The following is a 22,248-nucleotide window of genomic DNA, read 5'->3' as shown; positions in this document are numbered from 1 at the left end:
ATGCTGTAACCTGGCATCCAACCAGGGAAACATTTGCTTTCCACAGGTGCAGTGCTAGTAGGAGATTTATAAGCTGGTGTTCCTGATGTTTGATTATCTGCTATGTTTGATAAATGGATTTCAGCTGAGCATTCTGAGTGGCAATATAAACATTTTTTCCTTTGTTTGATGTAATCATTGGATCAGGAAATTGAAACTCATACTTCTGCACAATTGTGTTACAGTGTTATATATTAACTCTCTGATTTGCTTCTTGGGTCTTTGACTGCATAAAATAAATGCTGATTGGAAGTGCTTATTAAATTTTATTACCACCTCTTAAAAACTAGACCGTGCCAGTCAGAAACAGATGAAGAGCAAAATTTAGGAAAATTAAATGGTAAAACTGCACAAATTTTGCAAAACTTCAAATTACCTTGTGGTCAGAACTGAATTTCTGGTGGAATTACACTACAGTTTATTCTTTTAGCTAAAAAACAAAATGTTACAAAGAAAATTCACCATAAGATGAGGTTAAAATATAGGCATTTTTAAGCTGTAATCAGGAGAATGAACAAAAGGATTAAATCAATGTTGGTCACCAACAAGTGTGGTTGAAGTACAGTGTTAAAAAATTCCTACATACTCCCATTCAACTGTCTTTGCCAAAACTTCTGAATTCAAGTTGTAATTGAAAACTCATTTCCCTCATCCCTTTTTCTTTCTTTACTTCAAAGATCTGACCAGATTGCAGAGTAAGCTTTCCTTTCCCCCTAAAAATCCTGATTGCTCTTCATCCCTCTTCCATGTCAAAGTCATTAATTTTAAAATAAGTTTTAAAATGAACACTCAATTTTTTGCCAGGCCTCCAGGAGTGTTCATATTTCCTCTAACACTGCCAGCATGTGGAAGCTGTTTTTTCTGCTGCCTCTCACTTTTGGCTTTATTCTCTCAAGACAGAGTCCTTCACTTCCACACTTTAGTTTTCTGACAACTGTTAAGGGACTGATTGAAGTGCCTTTTCATGAAACTTGCATAAGGTCAAAATTACAAGCCTGTGCTGCAGGTGGGCTGCAGGAGAGCCAAATTCCATGGTGCCAGCTCAGGAGTAGATGGCACCTTCTTTTTCTGTTCCAGTAGGGCTGAGCACACCAAGAATCAGCCAAAATGGGACAGCAGCCCACCATAGGTCCCACAGCACTAAGCAGATAGATGTCCCCAGATAGAGCTAGGGGCATTTGTGGTGAAAACAGTTTCCTGGCTTCAGGACAACTATATTCACTGAGTGTCACAAATATCTTGTCCTTTTGTATGGATGTCATCACCATGCATTTCCATAGAGCATGTGCAATGCCATCATTTCAGGTGAACTCTGCCTTTTTGGGACTTTCTGTTGGCTGCAGTTTATGTCTAAAATGTGTTGAATTCAAAGTATTGCCTCTCTCTCTGTTAGGTTTGTTGAGGAATTTTCTGAGTCCAAGTGAACACATTTACCTAATCATCTTAAAAATGAAAATACAGAGCACTTAAAATTATTTTGGTCTCTCCACAACCAACACATCAGCTTCTCAGGCTCCAAAACAATATTTCTAGAACTGGAATCACAGGTCTTCCATTTCCCTCCAAGATATGTCTATGAATTCAGATACCAGAGAGAGCTTTCTCCAGCATCTCACAGGCAAATTCCATTTTCTCCACAAGCCTTTGATTTATCTCCTCTACAATATCAGTGTTTCTATTTTATTTCCCTCCTGCCAATCCTCTGTATTCACAGTCACAGACTTTGTGTACTCATTGTTCAAGATTTTCTGGAAACTAATTACTTTAACTCAGTATCTCCCAACGAGGAGAGGAGAGGAGAGGAGAGGAGAGGAGAGGAGAGGAGAGGAGAGGAGAGGAGAGGAGAGGAGAGGAGAGGAGAGGAGAGGAGAGGAGAGGAGAGGAGAGGAGAGGAGAGGAGAGAGGGAGGAGAGGAGGAGAGGAGGAGGAGGAGGAGAGGAGAGGAGCGGAGAGGAGAGGAGAGGAGGGAGAGGAGAGGAGAGGAGAGGAGAGGAGAGGAGAGGAGAGGAGGAGGAGAGGAGAGGAGAGGAGAGGAGGAGAGGAGAGGAGAGGAGGAGGAGAGGAGAGGAGAGGAGAGGAGAGGAGAGGAGAGGAGAGGAGAGGAGAGGAGAGGAGAGGAGAGGAGAGGAGAGGAGAGGAGAGGAGAGGAGAGGAGAGGAGAGGAGAGGAGAGGAGAGGAGAGGAGAGGAGAGGAGAGGAGAGGACCTTTGCTTCCATGCTCACAGAACAGCAGCATAACAGTCTATGCAGTGTGCCCTGGACATTGAGTAAGATACAGGCATTTTAAAGTGGATGGAAATTGGGAAGTCAAATTAAATGTAAAAGTAAAAATCCTTCACACTTTACAATTCCTATATGTTTTCTGTATCTACTAACAGACAACACAGAGGACAGGCAAACTGGAAGGTCACTGTTATTTCAGTGTGCCTTGCAAACAGAAACTAATTAATGTAAAAGAGGGGGGAAAAGTCTACAGCATGTCACCTAAGGAAATCAGTAAATTAAAAATGTATGGCTTGAGCTGCATAGCATCTGCCTGCCTGAAGCTGTGCCTGTAAATAGTGTGGAAGACCAAAGAATTGAAACAATGGATCCCAGGTGGGTCATGAGAAGAATGTTAGTATTAATTACACAATTCTAAAAAAATTACAGTCCCCAGGAATCTGAGAATAAGTCTCCATTCTTAGAAGATTTGTCCTAGATTGCATCATTTAATTTCCTACTGCTTAACAGTTGAGTTACCACTTAGTGATAACAGTTATATGTAGGAGTATGAAAATAATTATTATTAGACTGAGTGAAATGAAATTTGAACTTTGATAAAATTGAACTTCTTCTCAAGTTTAAAGAACATTGTTCAATTGTTTTTCTTTTTTTCTTCTGGGTCTTTCTGTTTTCTTGTTCTCCTCAAAACAAGGGAAGTTGGAAATAAAAGGAGGAAGCATGTAGGTCCACTTGAAAGTGCTCTGTTTATTACTTAGTATTTAGTCATTTGACTAAAATGAACATTTAAGCATCTCTAGACTTGCTTATATTTGGATGTATGTATGAAATATTTGAATAAATTACTAACTAGATTTCTGGCATAGTTATTTTTCATACTGTCCATTGATATTTTAAGCTATTTGAGGATTTCCCTCTAATAATGTAAGTAATATTTTTCAAATATTCTTACTTCTCTTGGAAGAGAATTTTTAATCCTACTACATACTCAGACTTTGGCAATAATTCTGCTGTTTACTTATGTATCATTTCCCATGATGACACCATGAATTGCTAAAAAAAGAAACAAAATGCATTTGTCTGAAACAGCAGTCGTGGAGCTCAAATCCTATTTTCTTTTGTCATGAGAAGATTTTCATTTTGCTTGTTATTCATCACAATGTTCTAGGTGTTTGAAACTGCATTGTCTCTTTGGGGACAATTATTGGCCACCTCAAGTCCTCATTGAGAATATTCTGTAAGTAAGGATGGATTTAATCAGAAGTGAGCTAGAACAGGACTTGCTGAGGATAGATAGATAAAGATGAAAATGTTTGATATCTCAGAACATGTGGAAAAGTTAGCAAACAGCATGACTGAGTAAGCCCTGGTTTGTGAACCCTGACCCCATCTGTCTGTAAGCACTGCTACTTTGCTCAATACAACACTTCAGAATGCAGAGACACAGACTTGTGCAACCAGCAGCAAATGTCTTTCATGAAAATTACAATGTCTGCTCTGGCCCATTTATTTTTAACTTGGCAGCAGCTTTGGAATACTCTGTATAGTGTTTTCTGGCAGGCAGATGAAATTTAAAAGAAGATTTCTATCCCTTCCCTCTTTCTCTTTCACTAATTCCCTGTTCTTTCTAAAATACTCCCTTGTTGTCCTTAGACTGCTGTACAGACTGATAAATGCTAACAATAACATAATAATAACACATACATACATAATAACACATACATCTTTGGCTCATTCTACATTTAAACATTGCCAGGTGCAGTTAATGCATGCAGTGATCCCCTTTATAGTTCCCAAATGTCAGTGAGTTTGGTTAATTAATAGGCATTAGAGGTCTATGAAAACTATTCTAGTCTGTTGAGCTTCTTACAAATGCCATTTATCACATATCTGACTGGACAATAAAAGAGTTAGCTGGTGAGGTCCTGCTCATGATATTACATGGCTCTTCCTTCTTTGTCAGCTATGCTTTGTGTGGTAAGTGGGCCTGTTTTCCCAAGACTTACTTTCAGTATGCCAGATATACTTTCAGTATATCATAGGAAACAACACAATAGTCCACTACTTCTTTATATTTGCAGCAGTGCTGCAACTGGTGCTTTTCCTAGTGATAGAGAGGATCAGCAGGGGAAAACTGCTGTTAAGGAAAGCCCTAATCAGTCACACTTAGCTCAGTCAAAAATTTAATTAATCCATTGAAAAATGTTTCAGACTTTCATGGATTAATTACAGCCTAGAGTCAGTCTGTCATATACAACAGAACTATTCACTCAAAAAACAACTAAAGAAGGTAATAGCATAAATGAAGTATCATTCTCAACTGCAATCATCAGCAGAGAATATTTTAAAATCGCTAACATTCTTCACAATTTACCTTCCTAAGCAATAAAACAAGAGGAAAGGGTTAATCAAATTCTAGTTTTGATTTGGGTTACACCCTGGAGTTTCAAGCTCAGCCAACAACAAGCTTTTAGTTAAAAGTTATTTTATCTTTTATTGTATTCCTACAAATGGAAGCTGAAATGAGATGCACTAAAATCCTAAAATTCCCAGGGAATGGTGAGCAAATCAGGGAAACCACACCTCTCCCTCAGTTTTCAGTTCCAAAAACCCCACATATAATGTAATTTTTCTTTCCTGACACTTTATACAACTTGAAGATAACTTGGAGATAACAAGAGGCTATTGTATAAAGGTTGGAGTTGTCATTTGCACTACACTGAAGTTAAGGAAAAGGACAACTATTTGTCAGGTGGGCACAGAGCATTATCTCACCTGGGGTTACAAAGCACTCTGCTGCTGGTCATGAATTCTGCACGGGTCCTTGAGTGAGGCCAAAGCTATGGTGTGATGAGTGCACCAAAGTGCTGGTGCAATCCTTACCTCTCAGAAAGCCCTATGACTAAATGCAGGAGTATTTTGTACTTATAGCACCACTTTGTCCTGCACTAGCACTGACTGATGAAGGACCTTGTTTCCCCTCTATATTACTTAACCTAATTGGAACTATGCTCTCATCTATCTCATTACTTAATAATACCTAGAAATTTGGTACCTTCATCTTCAAACCCTGTGCAGTTAATTATTACTTATATACTCAATATCCATTTTTTAAATTAAAGATCCATCTACACTGCACACTTAAAGTGCTTTGTTTCTTTTTTAAGCAATAGATTTTTTAAATGGCAAGCAGCATGAGGTTATTATGCAGATACAACTCCTAGACAGCATACATAAACCAGCTCTGCCCTAGAATAGCCCATGCTGTGGCTGCTGGCCTTGATGTATGAAAGAAGACAGATGACTCATCCACCAGTTCTTTGTGAGCAAATTACAAGACAGCTTAATGGAGCAGAATTATAGACTTCATTGCTGGAAAGACTCTAAGGTGTAAGCTTTTGTTTTCTTTTGGTTTTTAACCATAATAGGTATGATATCTGAAAATCAGAATATAGCACATTGCATGCTTTATACAAGCTCCTAAACCTGTTGGTGAAAAGAGCTACCAAGTTAGTTATTCTGTATATATCACACCAGCAGCTGGACTAATGCTTTATCAAGGCCATTGTAAGCAACTTTATCTTCTAGTCTGATTCAGGATTTTGGTCAGAGGTGTATTTTTTAAGTAAAATGTTCTTATAATCATACTTTTCATATAATAATGTTCTTACAGTGGGGCTAGAATCTATACCGTGTTATAGAATTGAATGTGTTCTGTTCCAGGAATAAGACTACAAATTAAAAAGCTGAGTTTATTAAATCATTTTTCTACTTTTCTTTTGGAATTACATTTCAATGGTTTCTTTGCATAGATATTATTTAATACCATGCAGCAAGAAAAATCAATAACAACATGTATTCTAATTTCATATCATGTCTTCAAACAATGCTGAAACTCCATACTTGATTACATTTCTGCCAGCTGCATAACCTTCTTCCAAAATGAGATTTAAGACAGCATAAGAAACAGGTCAGAAACTTCACTAGACTGCTCTCCATTTTTGAAACCTCTTGACATTATGAAACTACCTCTCTCAAGGAACTGCATGATTCAAGACTTCTCCCAGACAGGAGCAGCTAAAAAATCCCTATAGTATTAATTATCTGCATTCAGCTTAAAAATTGGCCAGTAAAAGTGTCCTTCCACCCCACATCTTCCACACAGTGTGAAAGAGCATCATCCACCAGCAGACAAGTTTGCCAAAGGCTTGACCACACAGCAGATACAACAGCTGCCATAGCAATATTTTCCAGTTAGATAAAGAGAATCTATTTCCTGAACAAGTCCTATAGAAATGGAGCTTTTTAAATCCTTATGACAGTTTAAGTTTTAACTTGAAGGGTCTGAGTAGGTGCATATATTCGGGATCATTGTGGGATTTGGAAGACCAACCAGATTTACCCACTGCATGTGAGTGAATCTGATTGAAAGCATCATAGAATCATAGAATTCATTTGCAGGATGCTCTCAACTAGACCAGGTTATTCAGAGACTTATCCAGACTGGTCTTGAGCACTTCCAGGGGATGGGCATCCACAACTCCCCTGGGCAAGCTCTTCTAATGCCTCACTACCCCCACAGTAAAGAATCTTTTCCTAATATCTAATCTATTGCCTTTGAATTAGAAGAATTCCCCCCTGTCTGTCTCTGCATGCTCTTGTATGAGCCTTGCCCCATCTTTCCTCGAAGTTCCCTTCAAGTACAGGAAGTCCACAATCAGATTGCCCCAAAGCTATCTCTTTTCTGGGCTGAACAAACCCTATTTTCTCAACCTTTTTTATAAGAGAGTCTGATCAACTTGGTGTTAAGAATCCCCAGTCTGGATGCAGCACCACAGGCAGGTTCTCACCAGAGACCTCATTGGCCAACACCTGGAAAGGCAAGTTCTCAAGGTGCACCTGTGACAGGTGGAAAGGAGTAATAATGCTTAAAGTTCTCATTTTTCACTGTGTCTGTCAGTCTGCCTCTTAGGACATTCTCCACTTGAAAAGCAATGAAATGTTTCACAGTTGCCTGCAGGGCTAGGAGAGAGAGTGCTTTGCATTCAGATGTAGTAAACAAATAGCAAGACATGAGCAGCTGGGTAGAAAAATAGTGTTTTCTTAAAAAAGCTGTAAGTTCTTTAGAGACTGAGTTCCTTCTGTCTTACAGAATTTTCAAGCAGAAACTAGTTTTTCTTATATAACAATGTATGACTCCTTACAATTCCTAATAGCTTTAAAGCTTGTTAAATAATTAGCAATCAGTAGTATTTGAAACAAGGGTGAATTCCAAAGAAACTGTTCTTTGCATTCGTACTAGCACTGGCTGATTTGTCAGTGCAGCTCATAACACTGCATGGTTTTATAAACGTGTGCAAATATTGGCCAGCAAGGTTTTTTATATTTCTTGTTGAGAAATGGAGAAAGAATGAGTCTGTGTGTGGTTTTACTGCAATATAGAAGATATGCTCGTCTGACATTGATGGATGATGTCTCTAGATAAAGTTCCAAAGCAAAATGGTACTAAGGTTGTTAAAATGCTTTCCACAATTCATACTAGCAATGAATGAAGCTTTTTCTGTCTTCTTTCTCGCCATGCGTGAAATGAGTCTCTAGCTCAGAGACTCCAGCTGCTCATCTGTGACCATTTCTGTTGCTTTCTATGATGGAGGCTATAAAGAGTCGTGCTGTGGCAGCTCCTCCACAATACAACCACTGCATCAAGCAAAACCACTAAATTGCCTGTTTGGATGGGCAGCTGTAACTTTACAGATTCTTTTCAAAATCAACAGGCTGAGGATGCTGTCCTATCTATTATTCCTCTTACAAGCTTTGGAAAAATTCATTGAGGTTTGATATTAATGTTTTATACTACTTTGCAATGGATGTTGCAGCAATTAGAAAGGTGTTCATGAATGAAAGCCATACCCTTTTCCCTCTGGTTGCAAATACCATTCTAAAGAATGTTTTATTATATTACAGCTACAAAATTATGATGCCACCAGACATGGCAGTTACAGGCTAAAGTTTTAGCCAAGGAAAAAATTGTCTGTTTGACCATTTCTTTCTGCCAAGCTGTTAATCATGTACCTTGTTTTGGTGCAGTATGTATTAAACTGCCAACCCTTGTAGACAAATATCATAGCAAGCTGTTGACAGACTGGAGCACTCTAGCAACACAATACCTGTGGCACATATAAATTTATATTTTCTAGCTTAGTGTATTTTCCAATCCTAGTTCAGAACTGTAACAGTTTTGAGATCTCTAAACTCAATAATGAGATTTTAATGCACCTGTTAGAATTTTTTTTTTTTTAAATTTTATAAAGAAACTAGTTTTCATCTTCATTATTACCATATTTTTGCTATTGCACAGCTGTGAACTCTGGCAACAAATTGGCCCAATGTAGCCAAATATTTGCTTCTGTGTTTGTAAAGTTTTAAGTAAAACATAGCCTAAGACATTCAAGTGTAGTGAGAGCTGCAGAATATTTGGTTGCAGAGTAATTTGTTTGTACACAAAATCAAGGGTCAATGACCAAGTATGATGCTAGGAATTAAGCACATAGGTAAATTATTTCATCGTTATGTGTTCTACAAAATCTGTATTTGCTGTATTGAAAGCATGCAAAGATTCAGGGTCAATGAATGAGCAGACATCCTGTCATGTCAAACAGAAAGTGAATAGATTTTCTTGATAGTCCTAGTTAAAAAAATACTTCAAAACACATTTTCTCCTTATTTTCCTGCTGAGTTACCAAGTTAAGCTTCAGAGATAGCAAAAGACAAGAGTTACTGCTACTAATTAATGATTAAGACTAATCAGTTAATCTTTTTCATCTCTGTTCTAAGAGGCCTATTCAGGGAAAAAAATTATTTGCTAGCATCCTAAGAGCTTTTTGATAGGCTTCTTGTGTAACATGATCTTTTTTCAAGTTAGTTTGAGGTAAGATGAAGCATTTTCCATGTTAATTCAAAGGCTGAGCACCATATTGAGCAGTCCCACAAAGGGACATTATGTAAGAGTCCCAGAGCAGTACACAGAGTCAGAACCAGTGCTCATCTTGTATTCCAGGTCATCTACCAGACAGATAATTAAAAGTGAGAGTCTGGAAAGCATATATATATATCATTTTCTACTAATACTACTTCATTTTATGACTATTTTCAGCTCAGAGAATTTCCTGAGGCCAGTGTGACTTAGGAATCCCCCTTAGTACAACCAGGCAGTATTTTCTTCCATTTGGCATTTGCACTCATTCTTTCAAAAAGAAAGCAAACCTATTTTTAGATTTAAATAGAGAGGAAGAAACAAGGCATCAGAACATGATTATTTGCAATCTCTCGTGTCTTGATTACCTGATTCAATCTCCTCTCTTCCCTTCTACTCTTTTCCCTAACAATCAAGTCACATGCTGCAAGTTTTTCTAGGATACCTCCATGTGATCATTATAGTGCTTAAGAGATAAAGAGAGGGAGGGAGGGAGGGAGGGAGGGAGGAAGGGAGGGAGGAAGGAGGGAAGGAGGGAAGGAGGGAAGGAAGGAGGGAAGGAAGGAAGGAAGGAAGGAAGGAAGGAAGGAAGGAAGGAAGGAAGGAGAGGGAAGGAAGGAAGGAAGGGAAGGAAGGAAGGAAGGAAGGAAGGAAAGGAAGGAAGGAAGGAAGGAAAGGAAGGAAGGAAGGAAGGAAGGAAGGAAGGAAGGAAGGAAGGAAGGAAGGAAGGAAGGAAGGAAGGAAGGAAGGAAGGGAAGGAAGGAAGAAGGAAGGAAGGAAGGAAGGTAAGGAAGGGAACGGCGAAGGAAGGAAAGGAAGTGAAGGAGAGGAAGGAAGAAGGAAGGAAAGCGAGGGAAGGAAAGGAAGGAAGGAAGGAAGAAAGGAAGGAAGGAAGGAAGGAAGGAAGGAAGGATAAGGAAGGAAGGAAGGAAGGAAGGGAAGGATAGGAAGGAAAGGAAGGAAGGAAGGAAGGCAAAGGAAGGAATGGAAGGAAGGAAGGAAGGAAGGAGAAGGAAGGAAGGAAGGAAGGAAGGGAAGGAAGGAACGGAGAAGGAAGGAAGGAAGGAAGGGAAGGAAGAAGGAAGGAAAGGGAAGGAAGGGAAGGGAAGGAAGGAAGGAAGGAAGGAAGAAGGAAGAGAAGGAAGGAAGACGTAAGGAAGGAAGGCAAGGAAGGAAGGAAGGAAGGAAGGAAGGAAGGAAGGAGGAAGGAGGAAGGAGAAGGAAGGAAGAAGGGAAGGAAGTGAGGAAGGAGTAAGGAAGGAAGGAGAGGAAAGGGAAGGAAATGAAGGAAGGGACACAGGAAGGAAGGAAGGAAGGAAAGGAAGGAAGGAAGAGGCAGGAGACGAGAAGGAAGAAGAAGGAATGGAAAGGAAGGAAGGAAGAGGAAGGAAGGAAGGAAGGAAGGATCGGAAGGAAAGGAAGGAAGGAAGGGCAAGGAAGGGAAGGAAGGAAGGAAGCGAAAGGAAGGAAGGAAGGAAGGAAGGAAGGAAGGAAGGAAGGAAGGAAGGAAGAAGGAAGGAAGGAAAGGAAGGAAGGAAGGAAGGAAGGAAGGAAGGAAGGAAGGAAGGAAGGAAGGAAGGAAGGAAGGAAGGAAGGAAGGAAGGAAGGAAGGAAGGAAGGAAGGAAGGAAGGAAGGAAGGAAGGAAGGCAGGAAGGAAGGAAGGAAGGAAGGAAGGAAGGGTTTTTTGCTATCTTGTGACTATCTATTTCAAAGTACATCTCCCACTGCTGCCTCCTGCAGACACAATTTGTAAAAAAGCATCATCTGCTTATGTGCAGTTTGTGTAGGAGCTGATCCACCAGGAATGGTCATGAACACCTACTGCACAAAGCCATGCAGGTGGGACAGACAATGGAACCCTTATTTTATGGATCCCATAGGACACAAGTAGGAAGTAACTGTCAGGTTCTCTCAATGCTGACATGTCTGAGGTATGTGTCCAAGGCAGAGGGTTAGTGAAAATTTTCTTTAAGGAAAGGCTCTTGGTGCCTTTGAGGCAAGGTGGCACCAAGAGAGATTTGGAGAATCTTAGTTTTGGAGCTGCATGTCTAAGTCCTTCCTCAGAGGTCTGTGAGTTTGTTGAATCTAAACCTACAGTCTTGATTCATTCTAGTACTACATATTCTGTATATACATATTTACTGCAGTAACACCACTCCCTCTTTGCTATGCTCTTTCACATGCAAGGGACAAGGCCATCATCTCAAGAACACTGACCTCATTTATGGATCCTTTTTTCATCATTTTTGACAGCGACCAACACACATCAGGACAAGAATAATTTTGTGGCCATGCAGTGTACTGGAAGATTAGACAGATGTCTGGTACATATTGGTCAGGCTGCCAGCATAAAAGCCTATAATTTATTTTTTATTCAGTTATTGATTCAGCCTTAAAAATCTGATACATTTAATCACAGTTTTGTTGAGTGTATTGAGAACTCAAGACATCACATATCTAAACATTTTGGACATGAGACGGCCAAGTCTTAAATCACTTTCAGAGGTTTAGCTAGTTAAAAATCTATTTACTGATCCCATCAAGTATATGTCAAATAGGTATTTCAAGTCCAACAGAAGCAAATGCTAAAATGTCCTGAATCGTCTAGTAATAGACTTGTCTGACCTCAGTGCTTTACAACTGATTTCTACAACATGGGAACAATAGAAAACCAATATCCTAAGTACTGACCAAATCCAGGTTCCAGTTAAGAGCTCACAGACCTGACCATCTCTTTTTTTTAATTCAGTGTGTCTCTTCAGACATCCCCTCTGGAAACCACTTTTAATAACTGTGACAACAGTGATCAACAGCATCAGCTGAATCACTGTCCCTTGCAGTGAGGCCACAGATCAAAGCCCTTCTGAAGGTACAAAGCAAGTGGTGAAGCAATGCTGTGCCCATTCCAGTAGTGATCCAGTTGTCCTTCTAACTCTGAATTTTCTGTAACAAGCAAAAACCTGCTTTTCATAATCCCTTGATCTTCCATGTCATTGCAATTTTTCCTGCTCCCCAACGGATTTCAGTGCAACACTGTTCAATAATTCATTTTCCAGACTTGCTAACATTAGGAAAATACACTGGAAATTTGTAACTCGGATACCTGCAGCTCACTGGTACTTATCTCTGGCCATATAAGGCACATTACTACAACAAATGTTCTACACAAGCAATCCAGTCCATTGTTTTCTTTTGTAAGCTATGTCTATTTGTGAGTCACAATAATGTGAATGGAGGAGAACATGAAGGCAAAGTTCAAGAGAGTTTTTACAATCTTTGTCCAGTCCTAAAAGATGATTTTGAATTCAATCAGTCCAATGATTTCTGGAATGTCAGCACTGATCATCAGCTGATCATTGAGAAAGAGACTTCTCTTTATCAAGTTTTCAAGTCTTATCAAGACTTTTCCAGTGAAAGTTCAAATCTCTTTTTCTCATGTCCAAGACTTTTGGGGATTGCAGTGATATCCTCCAGAGGCTGCAGTGACATAGAGCACCCACCCTAAAAACCTTGGCTTGTACTACTACACAAGAGCCATTCCTTAACATCACTTTGCAGCCTCTGAGTTCTTTGGGAGATGCATTTCACTTTATTTTGTTTGTGGTACTATCTAGCCCTATCAGTTTGTAAGCTCTGCATGTCCTGCTGTGTATTCACTTTTCCAGGTCACCTACAAGTAAAGAAAGAAGAAAGTGCTCTTGACCACCCCAAAAGCTCTCCTCTTAGCAAACTTGCACGTGATTCTTTATTCTTTCCCACCTTTCTCTCTAAACATTATTAAGCTCATTCTTCATCAGGCTAAATAATGACTTGCACTTCACAACCCTAAATGTGAGCTCTACCTGAGAAACTGTGCTTGGAAACACTGTAAAGACTGAGTGTGTTATGGCTGACTCCTCACCCATGTCCTCTCTGATGCAGTGCTCACAAAGGCATTCATCAGGTTTGCTAACCAGACCTGCTCTTCTGCAATAGACGTCAGCAAGCTTTGCCTGAGAATGAGTTCTGTGGCTAATTCAGCAGAACCTGACCTTTCAGAGGAGGCTGGAAGGCCAGTGGAGTGTGTAAGTATGGGAATGGAGGAAAAATACCTATGCTGAAATATAGAAAATTAGGAGGGACCTGTGTAAAACCTTTGGCTGAGCTCCATTACATTGCACATTGGGATGGAAACCCAGTTTGGCCTAAAATGACCATTGCACTACCTAGTAATATATTAGACAACTCAAGGATTTTTGTTCTATATGGCTTGGCCAAGCAATAGGAATGGCTTAGTCATAAAAATTGGTTGTGAAGAGAATTATATTTACTTCAAGGAAAAAAGAACTATTTCTCTACTAGTTTTTACAGAAAGTTACAGGAAATATTCATATCTGTTTGAATTTAAATAGTATTTTAACATTAGAATGCAAAATTTCTGGTAGTATACTGAAATAAAGCCACAGTTACTTCAGATATGCAGAGAAGGGGCTTATGCTTCCGACACAATTGGCAAGTCATGTACTCAGCTTCAGAGCTGCCAACACTGTCAGTTCTGGAACCTCAGCAGGAGAAAATTTATACCAAGGAGGTTCATGAACAGGGAGACTGGGAGCTCCAGCTCCCTCCTGCTTTTCAGGATTTTCAGTAGTGTGTGTTCCTCACAATAAACTCTTCCCAGCTGTCTGACACCTGTATTTCCAGCACTGTGGGAGGCTGCCCCCAGGCCCAGGCTGGGTGCTGGGGGGGCTGGTGACACCTGTGACTGTCCCTGCCCTGCACAGATGACCAGAGTGGGCTCCCTCCCACCTTCCCCTCCCAGAGTGTTGTTATGTCAGCACCCATCACACCCCACCCCGCACTCCCTCACCCTGCCAGGATCTGGTTGCCATGTGAACAGTCTCTTTGTGGCATCCACCCCAAGGAGGAAAAGGCTGGAGGGGTTGCCATGGAAACCATGCTGTCCTGAAGCATCCATAGAGCTGGTCCCTTCCCCACCTTTCTTCCCCCTTTCTTCCCTGGATGTGTCCTGCTCTATCCCAAATTCCATCCCCATGGCTGTGTTGGTGTTGCTGCCCCTTGCTCCCACTCAGCTGGCAGCAGCTTCACCGGGGGTGCAGGGACCACTAAAGGGAGACCCTCCACTGTCACAGCACAGCTCCATCTGGGGACACAGACAGACCTGACAGGGTGGTGTGAAGGACTCAGCTCCCCAGGGAACAGTGGAAAATAGAGGTTATGGACTGAACAGGTGAGGGAAGCGCTGAGTGCGTGCCTGTGGGAAGAGGTAGCAGGGGACACGCTTCTACTAGATATACATTCTCATGTATCATATCAACAGCAACCAAAAAGACCTTTTCATCTAGAAGTACTTCCTGCATTACATCACTCTCTTAAAATTGAAAAAAGCTCCAGAGGTGTGATGTTTTTTTCAGATAAGTTTGTTGTGGGAAGAAAGTGTCTGAACCAATTCTGTAGAAAGGCTGTAGTAAGAAAGTGTGAAAAAAAATAATTGCAAATCCAAATATTTCCACAGAACATTAAAATGCACAAGTGCTTTTAGCACAGGTATTTGAACAGTCAAAATCAAAGGTCTTGACCACACAACATAATGAAGCCCAGTTAATGAATCCCTCCTTGTCCCTAAAATATCTGAGCAAAGTGATTTGGCTTAAAGAATCTCTGTCACAGGGAGCCTTTAGGGATTTGGGAAAAGTTCATATTAAAGTAGTTTGCAGATATACATGCAGATATTACATGCTGATGCTGCAGTAAAAAATACCCCCTACTTTCAGGGTCACAGGACACTCACACACACTCAGTATTTGGCTTTTTTACATTCACATTTTAGTTAGGAAGTGATCTAGTAAATACTAAACAAGAAACGTTTGCATACAAGAATTTATCAGTGCTTACAATACAGTCAAGAGTTCATGTGCATACTCTGAGATCAAAAATACTAACTTGACACTAACTTGTGAATTCATCCCATTCAAGTTCCTGATGCTGAATCATCAAAGGGGCAGATATGGACTCTCCTCAGGTAGGGGCACTGTCCTCTTAACTGTTGTTATACATTTGCTGCTGCTTATCTAAGATAAATGTGTGACTGGAGATGACCTCACAGAATCAAGGGGGTAACTTAGAAAAATGCCCAGATCAAGAGATTTTGTGTTGTACCCGCTAACAAAGACATCTTTCTATCTTATTTAGTAAGCTAAATCTTTCAAAGATCTCTTGTTCTCTAATTGGTATTACAGCTCAATTAATTGTCTGAGACATGCTTACAAAAAACTAGAAATCATCCTCTAATCACATTCTAAAGGCCATTATTTCATTTGTGATTAGATGTATTTCAATCATATTTCTCATTAGGATCCAGCAGTTTCAAATCCATCTCAAAGCTAATCTTGGTGTTTTGCTCTCCTCTGTGCTCACCATGGGCCATACAGAATTGGCTGAGTATGACATAAAAGATATGCAAACCATCATTCTTTTTCACTAGACTTAGAAATCTATCTCTGGGGAAATGGGAAATGTAGAAACTCCAAATAATTATTTTGTCTGATTGTTGAATATATGTCTTTGATCCAGTAGGTGCTTAATGTAGGAATATATAGGTTTTTCTGGAAACCACTCTTATAGACCTGCCTAGGAAGAATCTTCTCAGTTACACATATATTTTCCTCATCCACTTTGAAAACCTGCCTTTTCTTTTGGACTTTGCAAGAGAGTTCTCCATTGTAATTACATGCTGTATGAAAAACTGCTTGGCTTGTTTTCATCTGATAATTTAATTTTTCTCCTTTCTTTTACAGTAAAATATTGATGATAAGAAAAAGCCTTACCACCTTTTAAACCAGTCTTTATTTTACGTTTTTCATTAAGGAATTCTATGGTAGGCATGTAATTTTCTGAAGTTATAAGATGGATATGCCTTCTTTCAAGAAAATACTTTCTTCTGGCAAAACATCTCATGGAAATAGCACTGGACCCACCACTAATTCTGCTAGGAATACATGAAGCTTTCCAATAAAAGGACATTGATTTCAGCCCATGGACCTTTCCTGAAGAACTTCTAACCTAAAACTGGGGCTAGACAAAGCAATAAGGCTGAGACACTAATTAAGATGCATATATCTTAAATTGGGTCTGTTTATTTAGCTAGTTCAAATTTCTTAGTTTAGTGTTGCTAATGTAGTAAAAGACAGCTTTTAGAAAGGAATGGGGCTAATGGGGTGAAATTGGGCACTCTGTGTAGAGAAATAACATAGAACAGTGGAATTGAATTTCGATAATCTATTTTAAAGATCTACTTTAAAAAGTAAGTTTGTTACAAATTTTATCAAAATAAGGAATTAAGGACAAACCCTTCCATGAGCAGCTTGAAAGAAAGCTAACTACTTGAGCACTGTGGGATATGACATAAAGAACAAATATGAACAGGAAATTTTTCTCTGAAACTTCAGCTTCTACAGGAACATTCATATTGACAAAAAGACTGATAATTAAGGTACAACATAGAGGATAAATTCATATCCAGCAGCAAGAGAATGTTAATCTATTGCCATTTATTAATGTAATATGAAATTATCTCATTTCAAAGTAATTTCAAAATTTAAAAAGAGTCATTATTAATATCAAATTCTCCATGATTTAAAACTGTATAAAAGTTTTAAAATAATGCCCTGAAACCATCACAGGATCATTTAATTGAAAAGCATAATTCTGGATTCTGAAAACTTCAGAAAGAGTCTGGCTGCATACTTGTTGCTATATGTGTGAATATTAATGACTGAAAGGCTTGAATAGCATTTACATATAAATTATAGATATGAGATAAATATTTTAGAACTTTTATCTTGATTTTTCTGAAGGCCTGTGTTTCTCTGACTAAGGCATTAGTGTGGCATATACTGTTTCAAATACAAATATTCTGCTCCTTCTACAAAATAGACAGAAAACAGCCATTAATAAAAGAGACCTCCGACTAAGATTTCATTCCCCTGAAATTTTCATGTGGGAAAACCGTCATTGCTGCCACCCTGCATCTAGTTTGATCTTCTTTGCAGATTAAACAGAATGGAATTTGCAAGTATACATATTTACTAGTAGATAACATCCTAAACTCATTAGAATTACTATAATAGGAGTGGAAACATGACCCATCCCTGTAGAGGAGACCTGTATAGACCTTCAGCAAAGCCCCCATTAAATTCTTTGTTACATTTCTTTCCTAATCCAGATATGGGAAACACAACATACATAGCAAACATTAGGCCAATTTTGAAAAGCAAAGTTCACAGTCAATATGGAGTGTGGAACTGTTTTATATTATAAGGGCCAATGAGTCTCTCTTGTGCAAGTGGATAGCAATGGGAATGAGACAGGATATTAAGAAATCCTAAATGAGAGCAGTTTGAGCAAAGAGAAGAATAATGTGTTAAGATAGAGTGACAGCTTACAGCCAGCAGATCTGCACCACCTACCTGAAATACGTTTGCGAAATTGTCAAAAAGGGCTTGACCAGCGCTGACTTTGTGCTTGACTCCCCTGACTGTGCCATTTTTGCTGAGGATGTTGACCCTCTTTGTGCCGAAGCCCTTCTCTTTGGCGGCCCTGACCAACACCAGCAGGTCGTCCTGCTCGCAGTCGTTCTCGTCGCACTCGGAGCCGCCGTGCCCGCTGTGCTGCCCGTCCAGCTCGCTCAGCCGGCTGGTGTGCTCGGTCTCGGAGCTGCTGGCGCACTCCGAGTCCAGCGAGTCGTCGGCGTACACCTCCCTCAGCACGCGGCCGCTGTGCGACGACGCCACGCGGAACCGAACCTTCCTGAGCAGCCGCTCGCCCTCCGCCTGGGCCTGGCCCTTGAGCATCGCCTCCTCCATGGACAGCAGCAGCTTGCATTGTTCCAGCGTGCTGCCCATGGCATCTGCCAGCTTGTCACACTCCACAACAATGCCAGCGCTGGTCCTGCCGGCGCCGGCTCTCATAGCAAGCCACAGAGGGATCCCGAGAAGCCGCTGCCCTCCTGCAGTTAATAATGGATGCGTTTGTGCTATGGTTACCTTTAAACTAAAACCCGAAAAGTGATCTCATTCATGAAATATTAACGAGACATTGTGTACTTTTTAGCACTAAGGAAGAAAGCAAGAAAGGGAGAAATTATATTCATTGATTTAAAAAAAAAAAAAAAAAGGGAAGGGAAGGGAAGGGAAGGGAAGGGAAGGGAAGGGAAGGGAAGGGAAGGGAAGGGAAGGGAAGGGAAGGGAAGGGAAGGGAAGGGAAGGGAAGGGAAGGGAAGGGAAGGGAAGGGAAGGGAAGGGAAGGGAAGGGAAGGGAAGGGAAGGGAAGGGAAGGGAAGGGAAGGGAAGGAAAATTTTGAAAATGCTCTAAGGCACAAGGTGTGACCTTTGGAGAGTCCTACACAGGGCCAAGAGTTGGACTTTGATGATCCTTACAGGTCACTTTCAACTCATAATATTCTCTGATTTTGCGATTCTGTAATAAACCAAATAACTGCAATTACACAAGTTTATATGAAAGCAGTTTAATTTGCTAAAAATGGCAAAGACAAAGAGTTTATCACAAGATCTATAAAGTATAAAGTCAAAACTGTTTATGTTCATTGCACCTGGGGGGGAAATGAAAAACTTCAGCACCTGAATCAAGGATGAGCACACTTTTTCCGTCAAAACACTTAATTTGCCTACCAGCCAAACCTCATTTGCCAAAGTCTTCATTTTGCACAGCCTTACACAGATTCAGCAGGGAGCTCTGACTCGATGGTTTTCAGTGCTGACCTTTTCACAGACTGGCAGAGCAGTGGAGAAGCAATTAGTCAGAATTTGTGGCACGGAGTAACACAATGTTATTAAATAAAACTGAGCCGTAGCTAGTACCACACAACAACCACAGCATATGTTCTGTTTTTCCAGGGACTGGGAATCTGAACAAGGAGTAGGAGAAAGCTAATTAATTGAGGCGACAAGGATAAACAATAAATAGGGTAACATGGATTCATCCACAGGGAATCACATTCCCTTATCCAAGCAAATCACAAGTAGTGGTTGACACAGTGTTTAACACCCAGCTCTAGATATAAAAATATCCAACCCACACTTGAGGTTTCTGTCTGTGTCTACTCAATATCATGTAGTAGCACCTTAAACCCCCAAGCTGCTTCTGAGTTTGCATGATGATTCCTACTTACAGTGCTATTTCTGTGTTTTCTTCATTTCAAGAAAAATGCAGCATTGAGAACTCAATCCCCTTCTCTCTTTCCTGGCAAACATTCCCTAGACACTCTCTACAGCTTCATTTTCTCTCTAGACTCATGAATACTGAATTGCTTCCTGAAGGCTGTGGCCCCCAACAGATGCAGACATGAAATGTGTCCCTAGATGCTCAGCCAACCCAGAATGGTAATGTCTGCACTCACAGGCACCTGCAGAGCTTCAAGCATCTGAGACTTTCTGGCCAAGATTTCAGAAATGCAGGTTCAAATTTTGTTTCCCATCCACAGAATGGAAACAAAATTATTAGTGGTATTTCACAGCACCAGTGTTTGCCACACTTCTTTCTAAATAAGATGATTTGATGTATTATTAACTACTATAATCAATGCAGAAAAATAGGTAAAAATAATAAGTTGCAAGAGTTAAAATACATTGTTACTTATCTTTCAAAGGAGAGAAACATCTAGTATCAAAGTCTGTACTAATATTGAATACAGTTATAAGAATCTTTGTAAAATTCATTTGAGGAGGAGGCTGCTGAATCACACTGATTGTGTCATAGCTACTTACCCACAAGAGTTTTGACAAGAAATATAGCCCATTATTACTAAAATATGACTCAGAACAAAGAACATTCTGTAGAAGAACAAATATTACAAAGTATCTTTCATGGAATTATCCAAACAGGACTGCAAGATACCTGGAGAAATTTTTTAGCCTGCTACCTATGCCAAAGTTAACTCTATCGTAGCATTCCCATGGTAATTTGAGTGTCTTGGATACTTGTAGTAATTAACTTTGTTCAGATTAATTTTTATTTAAATAATACAACCCAAATGTTTTTCAATTAATTGCCACACTTTAAAAAATCAGAGCTTCTATAACAGAAATATTTTGCACAAAAATTTTGTAATATTTTTATCTTCTCCACTTGGCACTATATATCCCTTAACATTAACCATTTTACTGCTCTTGCAGGCAATGAGGAGGCTTGTACTGTCTGGAGTGCAAAGAATTTGATGCTACCTGAGTGACTTAAAAAGTTAATGTAGTGTTGAATAAATGCAGAATTAAACAGTACCACATTTTAAAAACCCTGCAAACACTGTTCACATCTTGTTCTCTGTTAGTAGGAAATTAGTTCATTGTTTAGTTTTATGGCATTTACATTATTCACTGGGAAATATTTTTGTGTCTGATTATGACAAGTAGGAAACTGTATGCACAATTTTCTCTGAAAATAAAATAAAATAAATTTTTAAAAATTTAAAAATAAAAAAAAATAGCAAAATGGAGTGTGCCTCTCGAACTAAACAGGTTGTATTCACAGCATAAGAAATTTGAGAGTTCAAAAACCTGAGATGCACATATTTGTACCATCTGCCTGAGTTCCCTGCATGTTCTCCACAACAGCAGAAAGGATAAAAATTGACTAAACATCCCTGTTCCTCCTGTAGACAAAAACTGAATTAAATGCTTAAACTAAGTCCATTTGTACATTTTGATTCTGCACCCTACCAACATGTATTTCTGCTTATCATATTTATCTTTCTTATACACACTTCTTTTCATTCAAAGGCTTATCTCATTTAATGAGCAGTATCTACCTAAAACTAATGTGGCAGGGATTTGCAGTAGTGAGATATTTCTTGTCCATAATTATTACTCTTAATTAATCATTTGGCTATTGTTAGATTTTTGTTTCTGCTTAGTTTGGTTCTAATGTTCTGCCGCTAATTAATTTGAGGCCAAGGGTCCAGAAATCGTAAAGTGAAAGCACAGAGGAAATAAAGCGTCTCTAGAGAGATCTCACTTGAATAGAGAGAAGAGCAAACATTTGTAAATAGGCTATTTCATCCTTTGCTTTTTATGTGACTTTGTTTCATTTCACAAGGACCTGGACCAACCCATTAACCTGATGGTGTGACAAATAATATGGCTGCCAATAAAATTCACAGATTTTATCACTTTCAATACATCACTAAGTTGAAAGGAACAAAGAAAATTATGCTTCTGCTAGTTGTTGATTTCTGATCCTTCGTCTTGACATAGAACTAAGATACCAGTACTGGATGAAGAGTAGGGGACTGATGGCAAACTGAAAGACAAACATCTACCCTGAGACTGATATCTGAGAATTCACATTCCATGAAATAATGTACCTGCAGAGGCAACTCACCACATCTTTTATCTATGACAAAGTAGGCAAGTCTAGATAATAAACTTAGTCTCAATATTTACCTCTTAAATCACTGATATTAGGTCAAGTGAGGCAAAGCCTTTAATACTTTTATAATGAAAAAACTAAGCTAAAGCAGCAATTACATTATGCCAAGCGAGACTGTTTCAGCAGTATCAGGAAGGAAAAGAGCAGAAGAGAATAGAAGGAAACTAATCTCATTTGAAACTCTGATGTAATTTCTTTAATATATAGGTAAATCTTGCAGTCAGAGTTCATCATACATATGCATACTTCAATTTCCACAGCTTACACAAGTAGAGAATCTGTCCTAGGTGTTCCATTTCACTAAGTTTGGAGCACAACCAGCCAGCTTCACCTCAGGAAAGAACTGCAAATCAATAACATTAAACTGTGGCAAAATATTTTAAAAGGTATCTAGAAATGTATTAAGAAGAAAAGACTGCACTTTGCTGAAGAAGTATAGAGTGTGCTGTTTGAAATCACTATAAAAATGGACCCCGTGGCATTCCCATGTATCAGAGAATAAAAGGTATAAAAAAATAATAGAATTCGTAGCATTCAGATAGCAGCAAAATGGAACCTGAATCACGAAATG

At 39.4% G+C, this 22,248-nt stretch overlaps 1 protein-coding gene across 1 annotated transcript in view; it reads right to left on the bottom strand.

The window, feature by feature from the left end:
- The window catches only part of GRXCR1 (glutaredoxin and cysteine rich domain containing 1), a 38,506-nt gene extending 20,349 nt beyond the window's left edge, over window positions 1-18,157 (bottom strand). Inside the window, exon 1 of the mRNA XM_079306719.1 lies at window positions 17,705-18,157. Coding sequence (XP_079162845.1) covers window positions 17,705-18,139 — 435 coding nt within the window. The 5' untranslated portion in view covers window positions 18,140-18,157. The remainder of the gene's footprint in view (window positions 1-17,704) is intronic.
- Window positions 18,158-22,248: the final 4,091 nt, after the last annotated feature.

This window comes from Erithacus rubecula (assembly GCF_903797595.1).
Source record: "Erithacus rubecula genome assembly, chromosome: 5".
NCBI lineage: Eukaryota > Metazoa > Chordata > Aves > Passeriformes > Muscicapidae > Erithacus > Erithacus rubecula.
This window is presented reverse-complemented; position numbering and strand designations above follow the sequence as displayed.